Here is a 12,427-nt window from a genome sequence, read left to right as displayed (position 1 = left end):
AATTTTGCTCCTGGTTTCGAGTATATTTAACCCCTAATAATATACTTTACATGGTATACCTTACTTCATCGATTACAATGCTCATGCAAATGAAATACAATTCATAACGATTTCCACATTATTATTGGCATAAAATTATCAAAGGAATGGCTTTCTTCATAAAAATATGTTTGGCACAAAAGTTTGGAATAAACTCCCATATGCACTTGGAAAAGCTCATCTTCCTATTGTAATCGTGACATGTTGCACGCAAGAATAATAGAACCCTTTTGTAAGTATTGATCAAGTCGTGTCCCTCTACCACGTACCTAATGATCCAACGATCATTTGCAGTGTGCTTTCTATAGTAAAGCAAAATTACCTCAATGTAGTATATCAAAAGCTATATCACAATTAAGAGAATGGCATGCCTTGGATCGATGGAAATCCTTACCGTTTTAGTCTTATAATAGCTCATTAAGCAAAATTAAAGATAAGACAGAGAAGGCGGCTTTCATGGGTGTGATGATGATGAAATGGGTACGTTGGGGCCTAGTTTTGATGGCAATTTCAGGTAAGGACAATCAATTTCAAGGGCCGTCACATAACTTCAGCAGGGAAACCCATAACATGTTCTCCAAGAAACTGTGTCCCCATCTGGCAGCCATGCCAAAAAACTTCTCTCTTCCTTCCACCCACGTTTTTACTGGATAAATTCATCTCCTACCCACCAAGCAAACTCAAACCCCGCTATTCACTATGAATATGAGAGAGAGAGAGAGAGAGAGAGAGAGAGAGAGAGAGAGAGAGAGGGGTGTTAATGGAGCTCAAATAACATTCATCATATAATAAAAGTCCCATGAAGAAGTCAATGCCCGAACCATACAACCCCTCTTGATGTGTTGCTGCACAAGAAAGTGAAAAGAGACGGGAAACAGGGGGCCCAAGAAGTACAGAAGCGAAGGGGTCCCAAAAAGAAAAACTCTCACGCATATATATGGTGCGTTCTTGACTTCTCTTGAAACAACCAATGACACTCCAGTGTAAATTTCGTCAAAACTCCAAAAAACCCACAAAAAAGAGAAAAAAACCCTCTCGAGTTGGCGTTAATTCGAACAAATGAGTTTCAGCAGTAGCAGTAAATTGGTGTTGAGAATGCATTCAAAGTCTCCCAACTAACCAAACACTCCCTCCACCTTTTCCTTTGCATTCAATTCCCACCAGCGTCCCAAAATCGAACTCACTCCACCTTGAATTCTTCTGATCTCAATATTTAAAGTTATGGCACAGAGAGAGAGAGAGAGAGAGAGAGAGAGAGAGAGAGAGAGAGAGCGAGAGCGAGATGAAACAGTTGTTATTGTTGTGTTGTGGCAGAGCAGGGTGGTGATGAGAGTGATGATCCATATCATCAAGAGCCAGGACAGTTGAGGGCAGCCTTTATTTGGTGCACAGTGGTGGAGATAAGATTGTTCACAGTGGTCACCGACTCAAGGTTCAGCTTCGCCGACGGCAGGCTGCTCACCAGTATCTGGAACGCCACAGTCATCAGCGACCCCCCTGAGCGGCCGGTCGACCCCTGCCTGGCCACCACGGCAGAGCTGGACGACGCCCCGTCCCCAGGGTCAGGCCCGCCATCGGGGGAGATCGTGAACCCCGACGGGAGCAGGGGGATGTAGGAGGGGTCCTCCCCGCTTATCGCGAGGTTGATTGCTGGCAGGTCGACTGGGCAGTACACAACGAGAGACCCCGATGAGTCAATGCAGCTTTCTTGGAGTATCAGCATGTTGTTTTGACTCGTGTTATAGGCCTACAGTAACATTTAAACAAAATGCCCAGTTCACAGCTCGAATTCCAACTAATGATAATGTGAAAGAAGGGACCTAACGAGATGTAATATTAGAGAACTAAGAAACTAAATAATCCTGAAGAACTGTACCCTTAAAACAGATATGCAATTTCCAGGATGTGACCCATTTGCTATGTGTGCAACTTCCTGAACTGCATTGCCATTGGAGAGAACATCCCACTGAAATGAAATAATTTAAACAAAGAATAAATCGATAAATTACTAGAATTGGTTGATGCTGACAACATTGATCGATGGAACAGTAACCATTGAATACAGCCAGAAAATTGTCGGTACCTGAGCTCGAGTTCTTTCGTCTTTGAAGAAATTAAAGACGTTTTGTGGGGAAATCGGGAGCCAAATGGTAGTGGCTGCACTAAGAACAACACCGTTGGGTTGGCCTGGATCTGTGCTCTTATGAAGAGCCACGCGGACCCCGACCTCGCTCGAGCCGGAGAGTGTCGTCCAGTGCTGCTGCCTGCTAGAGGACGTGCTAATGCTGCCGCAGAAATTGTTCACCATCCTCTGCGCTAGTTTCATCATGCTTCTCTTTCCATCGGGCGACGGTATTACTGAAGAAAATGCATTAAGTAGATCCATTAAGGAGTAAAACAATTAACGACTAGCTAGGGGAATTCTGAGAGGAATTGTGAGGTTTACCTCCTCCGACGTCATGAGTCGAGCTACCTGTCACCATTAGACAGGCGATCCTCTCGCACATTCTCTCCAAAGTGGCGATCCATCGTTCAGCTCCAAATGCTAAGCCGCTGTAAATGAGGTCTCTATAGAGCCGATGAATCGGGGCTTTGTCTTCTATTTCCACATGTTCCACCCAAGTGACCTACATGAGCATCAATTCAAGTAGGGCCACACCCACCATTACATGAAACTTTCTCGGGGATTGAGGGGGCAAAGGAAGGAAGGTTTATTACGTGGGAATTCAATAACGACCTTGGAATACCCGTTAGGAAGGTCTTGTATCAAGCAGCCGGAAGGGAGTCTCTGAGATCTACTTTGAGAAGCAAATTGGTCATATCTTGAAAGGTCGAAGGAAACATCCACTATCGCCCACAAGCCTTGCTCGATCTGTTGGCAGTATCGGAGGAAGTAGAACTCTCGAGTTGGTAAAAGCGGCGAAAGAACTTGCAATTCTCCATACATCTGCATTTTCTCCCGTGGATGAGAATTTAATTTGAAGCATGTCGCAAAATAAGAAATCATAAGCGAAAGAGGACTTGCAAAATGTGTTACCAGTTGCAAAGAACCATGGTTCTTTCGACTAGTTAACAGCCCTGGTGATATCACTTCGATTGTTTTTGCAGCTGAAACAATTGCGGGAAAGAGCTCCGCCCATTTGTTCTGCAAGGTTGTTCGACCGACTAGTCAAGGAAAAGAAGCCGCCTCAGTTCAGCGTACGACAATACAAGAGATACCGGATGAACTTACCGAGTCCATAAACATGTCTATCAATGCCAAACCATTCATTATTACAACACGTGATTCTCTCGACGCCTCAGCGCGGATATCTGGATTTTTGAGGTGACTACTGGCCCTAGGAAACATTCTCTCGTAACTTTCGAGATTGAGAGTGTCCCTCCCATCGGTAGCTGACTTCATCCATAAAGGCTCATCTGTCTGAGCAAGCCTAAGAAATTCATCCAAAGCATTAGCTGCTACATCTGCCATTAAAGACTTATCCATGTCCGAGAAAACAACTGCTTGAGCAGGCAAATGTGGCACAGAAGATGAACTGCCAGGAAGTAGATCAAGGTCAAGAGAAGGGCCTGCCAGTCCATGGGCACTGAGACTACTCATCGTCAAATCCAGAGAAGCAATATGAATTGGTTGAACAGGTGGGAGTTGCGAAATTGGCCTCCCGATGTACTTGGCCGCAATGCTAGAAACTCGATCGAGCTAGAAAGATTACAACATGGATAAAAAATGGAAAATTAAACAAATGAGAGCCCAAATGCATGAAGTCAAAATACAAAACCGCAGGAATATTGTGGAAATAAGTATTTAAGAGATTCATTTTTGGGCAAGTTCAATTCACCTCTTCTTTCAAGTGTGCATTCTCCATCCGCAGTTTTTGTTCATCGAAGTAAGAATCTTCGCCTGAAGGCGCGGTGCCACAACTTGGGCAAATGACGTTCCTCAAGGTCTCTCTTATCACGATGTTTTCGCATCGAATCCTATCGTTTTCTGCCCTCAATGCACAATTATCAGCCCTTTCATGCTGGGCCTGATTTGGATAAAACAGAAGGGTTTAAGGTTGCAGTAAAGGCAAATCAAAACAACTTCTTATCATCTTCAAAACAATCCCAACCAACGAAAGGTAAAATAAATGAATTAAGTGAAGAAACCTTCATCTGGGTTCTCCTATTTTGGAACCAAAATTTAATCTGTCTCGGAGCCAATCCCAATTCTCGGCTCAACTCCATCCGCTGCTTCTCATCTGGATGAGGACATTCCTTGAACATACTTGATTTTTTCGCCGCGACAGTAACAAAAAGAAGCATCGAAAATCTCAGAACCTCAGTATCATTCAAAAGCAAAAAAAAAAAAAGAGGTAGCAAAACACAAAGACCAGCATCTGCAGAGCAACAAGCAGAAGCTGAAGTGTAACTTAAACGTGTACTAACAGCAAAATTCTCTTAGGCCCACAACTAGAAAAACAAAAGGGGCAACAAAAAAATCCACACAAGCAGACATAAAGCATTCAACTTTTTGAATGAGAAGCAAGAAACATGGGAAAAAAAAGGGTAGTGTGTTTTCGTGCAAACAAAAAAAATGTAAAAGGACCATAAAGAAAACTTACGCTTCAAGCCTCTGAATCTGGTGAGCAGTATGGCGGTGGTACCGCTTCTTCCTCCTCTGGGGGTCGGAACCGTCGTGGTCCCCGCCGGAACCGCCGCCGAAATCCATTCCTTCTCTCTTCCCTCGCCTCTCTTCGCCCTCAACACCGCAAGCACGTGCAGAAACCGTCGTCACGTGAAGCGCCACGGTCGCCGACAGTCCTCGCGAACATCGTCACGCACGAAGCAGAGAGTTACGAGGACGAAGCAGAAGAACAACCTTACTGGCGACAAATACACAATCTTGGACGCCACCCAACACGCATGCCAGCAAGAGCGAGTCCTACATAGAGAGCCCCCGAGTACAAATTTTTTTTTCGAGAGTGATCATCTCTCACCGCCTGGTGAATATAAACGTACCCAGAATCGAAGATTCGGCCATGATTCTTGTTCCGGGGGAGGAGCGAGTTAAGGCCCAAATTTAGCCAAAATTTTCTCTGATTTTGTTTTTCCTCCAAAGGGAATAATGCGCAATTATGAAGGGAAAAAACAGCACCAAGACACAACACTCTCGCTCTCTCTCGCGCACAAACTCGAACAGGCTCCGCCCGCCCACGTAACTGACGATGGGTTTTAAAGCCAAAGTTCTTTCCTTTTCTCCTCGTCTCTCTCTCTCCCTTTCGACCCCAGAGAAGACGAAGCAAGCAGAGAGAGGAGAGAGAGAGAGAGAGGTGGGATCAAGTTCTTTTTTTTTTGCTAGAGAGGTGGGATCAAGGTGGGATCAAGTTCTTGCACACGGGTGTCTCCAATTTCACTGTTCGTGCTCGACACTGTGGTAGGGGCGTGATTTATGAGATCTTAGAGACGTACGACAGCAGCAACAGATGACAATAATAATAACACAAAAAAACGTGTACAAGACGAGGCTTTGCGCTTCATTTGGAGATCAAGGCGTGGTTGTGCCGGGGAGTTGAATTCCCGGCTACCGGCATTATGAGACTCAACCCTCCCTCCTCTTTATTACATGGAGACACACACGCTCTCCCCCTCTCTCTCCAAAAAAAAAAAGAAAAAAAATAAGAAGAAAAAATATTCACGTCATACAAACTCGATACCGAACCGAACCGAACTATACGATAATTACTTAAAGTTTGTAGATTTAAAGAGTCTGTGGGATTTCCTTCTGCTGCTTTTGCGAGGGTTGATGCTGTTTTGGGGACGCAGGGGAAGCTGCTGAAGTGCCGAGATAACTCTCTTGATCTTCGTTTCTGGTTACAACTTAACTTGCAAGGTTTAGAGAGAGAACTTGACATGTAATCTTTAGTCGTGGTTTCCATTCTTAGTTCTTCTTACACACGCTGCAAAGAGCGTCGATAAGTCAAACCCCCGCACCTTTTCAGTAGGGCGAGGAAAGGGAGGGGGGGGCGAGAGTTTATCCGCTGCGGGTAGCTGTATCCAGCCCCGGAATGCACCGAACTAGCTAGGCATGGGCAGCGCAGTGTAGGCGCAATAATAACATTGTTATATTCTAAAGTGTGTCATTCTAATCCCATCACTACCTTAGAAAAAAGATAAGATGAAGGGGCTAGTTATCTCGACATTTTGATTAGATGATGGATGATATGATATCCCCAGAATTCTGTTTTTTGAGATCGGAATCGCAGGGTTCGACGTCGAAGTATGGAAATTTCTCATCGAATAAATCGTGAGGAAGGAGCGAAACGAGAATACGCTCTTAGTATGTTCGTCGTACGGAGAAATCAATGACGTAGAAAATGTTTTTTCTAAAAATAATTATTTTTATTTCTTGTAGAGTTAGCCAATAAAAAACATTTTCATCATCGACAACAATGTACATTGTACAAACTCTTTCGTTGAGAATGAAAATAATATTGTTAATTCAATTTTTGGGAAGCAATATAAGTAATTGTGTTTTTGAAAAATATTTTATAAATTATTGATTTTTCGCGAAATGGACCCATTCAGTAACATTTTTTTTTGGGTAATAGTTCATGTAGGTAGAAAAGGATGGAATGAGCTCCGGCCGCCTCGTTCACATTGAATTGGCACTCCTATTATAGGTGGATACTCCTAAATTTGTTGCTAACCAAAGGGAAAAAAAAAAAAATTACCTGGATAACCGGTGCAAACCGCAAGACTATTGACCCATGAAACCATAAATTGTAGACGAAACTTGGTAACTTCATTTGATTTCATAGTTTGGTTTTCGAATTAATCTATAAATGTGCCGAAAATTGATCATTCACTTTCTCATAAGAAAAAGCTTTTGATATTGCCTTTTCACCCACACTAAAGATTTCCTAATTTTGTCACGGCGATTAAAGCACGGCCGATATCAACCTTAAAAGTCCTTGATATTGCATGTGAAACATAATTAGAAGAATGCTTTTGTGGATAAGTACCCAATTAGTCCAAACCTATTATATGAATGTTAATTCAGTCATATATTTTCAATTTTGTCAATGTAGTCCTAAACCTTTGCGCGAAATTCCATTATAGTTCTACCGGCCAATTATCATCATAAATCGTTGACGTGACGTCAGGTTATCGCTGACCGTCTTATGTGGCACGCTAACGCGTACAAGTTTACTTATGCTACATTAGCAATTTCAAGCGGCAATTGGCCGAAAAGACTACATTGAAATTTCGTGCAAATGTTTAGAACTACATTGGCAAAATCGTAAAGTTTATGATCGAATTAGCGTCCGTATAATAAATTTAAAATTGAATTGGTAATTTTTCCCACTTTTTAAGAATTGATAATACTTCAATTGAGATTACATGACACCCTCCATCTTCTTAAACTTAGTGACCCTCCTTCCCCTCTACATCGAGTTCTTTGTAGAACTGGACATCACGTACACTTTGCAGTCTGCATGATCAATCATCTGATCTTGACTCATCTATTTTAATGTGCACGAATTAATAATGAAAAGTACATTGATGTGTGTGTCATAATTTAACTTCATGAAAGTGCTACGTGCTCCCTCCATTGAAGAGAGTCCATCTATTCCATAGATCCTCGGTATTAGCTGTTAGCCCCACTTCTTCACGACTTTAACCGTTTAAGAAGCGGCTTAGATTAGCCTAATGCAAGTGCTTAACATTGGTCCAAACTCTATGCCCTAATTTTCTATTTAAGTACATCAATTCCATTAGTATAATCTCTTTCTCGTTTGTAATAACTAGGGTTTCTCTAACCTTCTTTGGACAGTGTCATTGCAAGGTTCTTCTCCTCCTCCTTAATTGATCACAAGCTATTTTGAGCTTCTTTATGGCCATTCTATAGTGCCATTTAATCACACACCTCCACCATTTAAACCCTCCATGCTTTGCCCACACAAAGCATCTCTTACCTCTTCATAATTTTCTCTTCATCAATTGCCTTTCCTGATTGATTCGCCCCATATATTCCTTCACTTACTCCAAAGCACCATCATTTAACTTTCTTGAATGATAATTTCCAATCATTGAACAAGCAATTAACAACATCCACCATATGGAAAGTATAGTCATCATCCTATAGACTACATCATTTAATTTTTATCAAAAGCTTTAAATGATTCTTCAATCTCCCAGAAAAACTATTGTTGCAATTATTTGCGGCATGCCTTTTCTTGTATTTGGTAAAGTTTCTTTAATTATCTTCCTTTCTCGTGTGGTATCGAGCTCTTCGCAGTGCAATAATCTATAAATAAATTAATTAAAAAGGTTACAATAAGACCCTTTTGTGAAAAGCTTAAAAACATATGATAGAGAATATTATACTTCAATGGTAGATCTTAAATCTTATTAATTGCCACATCCTAAATGATGCTTGGAGTAAGTGGAGGAATATATGACAAATTAAACAGTATGCTTCTTCGTTATGGGCTTCCTATCCATACCACTGTGAACTTTTCTATACACCTCCAATGGAATGATCTTTAATTGTTATTTTTATCATTTGTCAATCATTACAACTCTTTCAATTTGATTTTTATGTAATGACGAATACCTGAAACATTTCAAAAGGTACAAATGTTGAGTTATGTAATAATTGCATAATTTTTTTTGTAACTCTTTAACTTGAAAAAAGTATATTAAGTTTTGATAGGAAAGTCAATTAGTAACTTTTCGCTTAACAAAACAAACATAAATTGAACTTGGAAGACTACTAAGAGGGCACCCCCCGCCCCCCCCCAAAAAAAAAAGAAGAAAGAAAAGAAGGCTACTGGAGACATTTTAGGAAATTTTCGGCACCGGTGACGTAATGCGAAATTTATATTAAGACTGGTCGATGAAGTTGGTATGTTAGGCAATAACAGATTGCAAGTGGAAATTTAAACAAGTGCATTATACACAATATTTGACATTAATCTGTCAAATTTATCAATGTTGTAAATCAATTTTAGTATATGTAAAATGATTAGATATATTTGGACTACAATAAACAATCACGACCTCTTTATAATGCAACAATCAGTATCGTAATAAGTCATGCCCTAATAATATCAGAGCCTTCTATGATCCGTCAAAAAATCAATCCGGGGTCTAGTTAATCACAATCGTATCTATCTTGTCTTGACTTTTATACAAAAGGTCATCATACGCAAAAATTCGAAAACTTTACTGTGAAGAGGTGAGATTTACATGGTCATCACCGCCTTTGCAATGACTAGATTTATGGGATTTTCAAGGAAATCCAGGGCAGATATGGGCAGCAACGTTCAGCATTGCAGGTCATAGACTCGTAATGGCAGAGAAGACACTTAGGTTTTGCGGTATTTATTGATTAGTTAGCAACGGCACCAAAAATCTTACCCCTGATTAAATTTGTACACTCGTTGAACACGACAATGCATCCTCTCTCTCTATCGAATTTTGTTCCAAACCTCGCCAGTGCTCTCTCTCTGAACAAAGTCCTTGATCAGCTTTTGAATCTGCTGGACTCCTTTGTCATTGCAGTCTGGTCTCATGGGATGTTTGGTTAAGGAATGATTGTGGTGGCTGATCAGATGCAACGCCTAGGAGTGTTGCCAGATCATTAACTTAAGATCTATCAGCATCTTGTTTCCTGTCGTCGAGGAAAAGAGATTATCAAAGGTTGAGTGTTGGTTTGTAATTGCTTTGGGAACTGCTTCATTAATGTCAGATGATCGGTCTCTATTCAGCCGGGAGGAACTTGGTCATGTCTATTTAAGATCAGCACCGATTTGTAATCTGCATAATGTCGATGCCCCCATTAAATAAGCTATTATAGATGCTATCATGCTATTGCCATTTCAAGCATATGCATTTGCTTAATGGGACGGTCCATTATTCATTTTGGTCCAAAACAAGTTTCAAGTTCCGACGGATGAACCTTTTCTCCAACTATTTTGATATGAATGAAAATATTTTTTCTGAAGCAGGGAATGGCAGTGAAGGAAATTGGTAATGGGAGTCACTAGTGATTAAAGCATTTTTGGGTTTATAAATTCGTGAGTATAATCCTGTAAACTGATTAAATGTTGGTCTTTTGCCTTTGCAGGTAGTTCTGGCCAAGAGATAAGAACAATTTACACGTAGTTGGGAAGATGAACGGATGAACTTAAATTCCCGCGCTTGAAATTTTCGCATGTCTTGATTTTTAAGTTCGTCATTGTTGATTCTTTAGTCATGGGAAGATGGTATTTCACAGATAAGTCAATTGGCTTCCTGCCAGATGTCTCATAGTCAAAGCTACAAATTTATGATTTTGTTAAAGTAACTAATATATTTGCTGTTATTTTGAACACTTTGATACTTCCCTATTATTAAGTACGTATCAACAGATATATCCATCTTCTGTGTCTTCTTTCATATAGTCATACATTCCATTTCTAATCACATGTTCATCTATTGCGTCATACAAACAATGTTAAAATAACATTGCATCTAGGATCTTTCACTGTTTTAATTATATTCAGAATTTTTGTTTAAGGAACACGAGTAGTCGAGCAAAAGTCAACAAACTTTATTTGTGCAGACTTAATAGGATGACAGGATGTGCAGCCAAATTACCTGCTATGAAGATGTATATTCGTCTCGATCACAGCCTATATGCAAAAAGAAAAATTTCTACAGATAGTTCCTGCTATAAAAGTTCGATATATTAATTCCATTTATTCATAAATAGATGAAAATTTTATTTCAATGACTGCTTATGTAAAATTCAAATTCCTATCTCTCGGCCTTCTCCACGAAAGTGTCCTATCCAACCCATCAAACCCAACCATCTAGACTGAGGCCAATTAGGAGACCTGAGCTATAGGCATTTACTGTGCATTTCCTCTTCTTCTCCACTCTCTCCTGGAAAACAGTTGGGAGGCATTTCATGCTGGTTTGGTTGGTGACTTCCAACTCAAGAAAATTCGGCAACCCATAAATGATTGGTAAAGGGTGTGATACCGACTGTTTAAGGGGTGTTCTTAAAGCGTTTGTTTAGCAATGGATACCTCCACAAAAAGATTGAAATAGCATTTAGACAACCATTTATTCCTCATAATCGCCTGATAGATACCCTTGTTAACCAAGCTCGACTTTTCTTGCAAAATGCCTGTAGATTTTAAACTCCTTGAATTCGGGCATGTCTCCAACCGCAAGGCACGGAAGCTAGTGATTATATCTTGCCTCACGCAATGACTTGAATTACCTCTCTCTAATAAGGCTCAACAATGGCGTGTCCCTATTCATACGATAGACTGGAATAGATACGTAGAGTACCTTACAACTCTAATAGCAAAAGACTCAATGAAAAGTTTAACTACCAAAGTTATCATTTTTCCAAATCAAGGATTTTTCATCTCGAATGATGAGCAGGGTGAAATATCATTATAGGGAAATTATGGAGTGAAAGGTACCCAATTCTTTCTGCTAGTTTGTGAATTAGCTCTATCAATGGTTGAAGTATATGTTGTAATTTGAGAATGCAGATTAATATGACAATGTGAAGTAGACATACAAACTGCTGGGAGGAGAGGCTAGTGATGGACCGTCGGGTTTCCAAAAACAATTCACCTGACTGCTCTTAACACTGCAAAGTCATATCCCTCGCGGAAACAATTTCACATTTAGAAGTTTAATTGGACCTATTTGAATTCACAACCATCTGTGATCTAACTTGTCCAATTACAAAACCTTAAAATTACATCCCCAATGCAGTCACTTAAATAAAATGGCCACACTCTCTCTCTCTCTCGCTCACTGGCTCGCCCGCCCGCCCATGTGGTCATCATTTTTAGTGCACATGATAATGTACAACTGTATAGGTCAGTGGTGCATGCAAGTGAACAATAGATTGTATTAGCACGAAATGAGAGTGCCATTTTGGTCTTCTTCTGATTATGAGATCTCCAGTGTTTTCTGACCTTTTCCAAATCGTGGCCATGAGCTAACATTCTGCCCCAACCCCTCCTTTAACAGATGCTATGCCCTTTTGTGAGCTCTTCTCAATCGAAGCCCCCAGGCGGATGAAGTAAACAATGGTAAAAATGATGCATTTTGGAGTAATATGGGGCTTCTGGTGCTCTTTTATGTAGTTCAAAACATTTCAGACCAAAGCTTTATGTCATTAAAACACATAGGAGGAACCTGTGACTGGATGCTTCAACAGAGCAAATATCTTCACATTCCAGACCTTTCTAACAGTTGAATGGATTTTCCAACATGCTAAAAAATCCAAGGGTGAGATCCTCTACAACTCTTTACTTCCTCATCTGGTCTGTTGGAGTCTACAGTAACAACAAAGGACTGCAAAAAAGAACAGCGACCGCACTTGTAGTAG

The 12,427-nt window shown here is 40.5% G+C and overlaps 1 protein-coding gene across 2 annotated transcripts; it reads right to left on the bottom strand.

Moving 5' to 3' along the window:
- Positions 1 to 800: 800 nt before the first annotated feature.
- Positions 801 to 5,351, bottom strand: LOC115676028 (homeobox-leucine zipper protein HDG11-like). Of its 2 annotated transcripts, none has more exons than XM_030598876.2 (10): positions 4,644 to 5,350; positions 4,189 to 4,306; positions 3,879 to 4,067; positions 3,272 to 3,739; positions 3,077 to 3,184; positions 2,777 to 2,986; positions 2,486 to 2,666; positions 2,123 to 2,397; positions 1,916 to 2,005; positions 801 to 1,786 (listed from the first exon to the last, which is right to left on the bottom strand). In XM_030598876.2, exons 1-10 carry the CDS (start codon positions 4,748 to 4,750, stop codon positions 1,388 to 1,390), a joined length of 2,145 nt encoding a protein of 714 aa, XP_030454736.1. In that variant the 5' UTR covers positions 4,751 to 5,350; the 3' UTR covers positions 801 to 1,387. The 2 variants fall into 2 exon arrangements, with proteins under 2 accessions (XP_030454736.1, XP_056158652.1); XM_056302677.1 differs by having other exon boundaries at positions 1,532 to 1,701; positions 4,644 to 5,351.
- Positions 5,352 to 12,427: the final 7,076 nt, after the last annotated feature.

Source organism: Syzygium oleosum, unplaced genomic scaffold (assembly GCF_021117445.2).
Source record: "Syzygium oleosum isolate NSW1041296 unplaced genomic scaffold, Sole_v2.1 Sole_v2.01, whole genome shotgun sequence".
In the NCBI taxonomy this organism is placed as follows: Eukaryota; Viridiplantae; Streptophyta; class Magnoliopsida; order Myrtales; family Myrtaceae; genus Syzygium; species Syzygium oleosum.
Note: the sequence above shows the minus strand (reverse complement) of the source record. Positions and strands in the feature narration are given on the sequence as shown.

What these genes read in the sequence shown, in the direction of transcription:
- LOC115676028 (XM_030598876.2), bottom strand. Translation starts at nt 4,750, where the DNA reads ATGGATTTCGGCGGCGGTTCCGGCGGGGACCACGACGGTTCCGACCCC. An exon ending in ATGCACACTTGAAAGAAGAG is followed by an intron (nt 3,740 to 3,878) that starts GTGAATTGAACT and finishes TAATCTTTCTAG; the next exon opens with CTCGATCGAGTTTCTAGCAT. An exon ending in ACCATGGTTCTTTGCAACTG is followed by an intron (nt 2,987 to 3,076) that starts GTAACACATTTT and finishes GAGAAAATGCAG; the next exon opens with ATGTATGGAGAATTGCAAGT.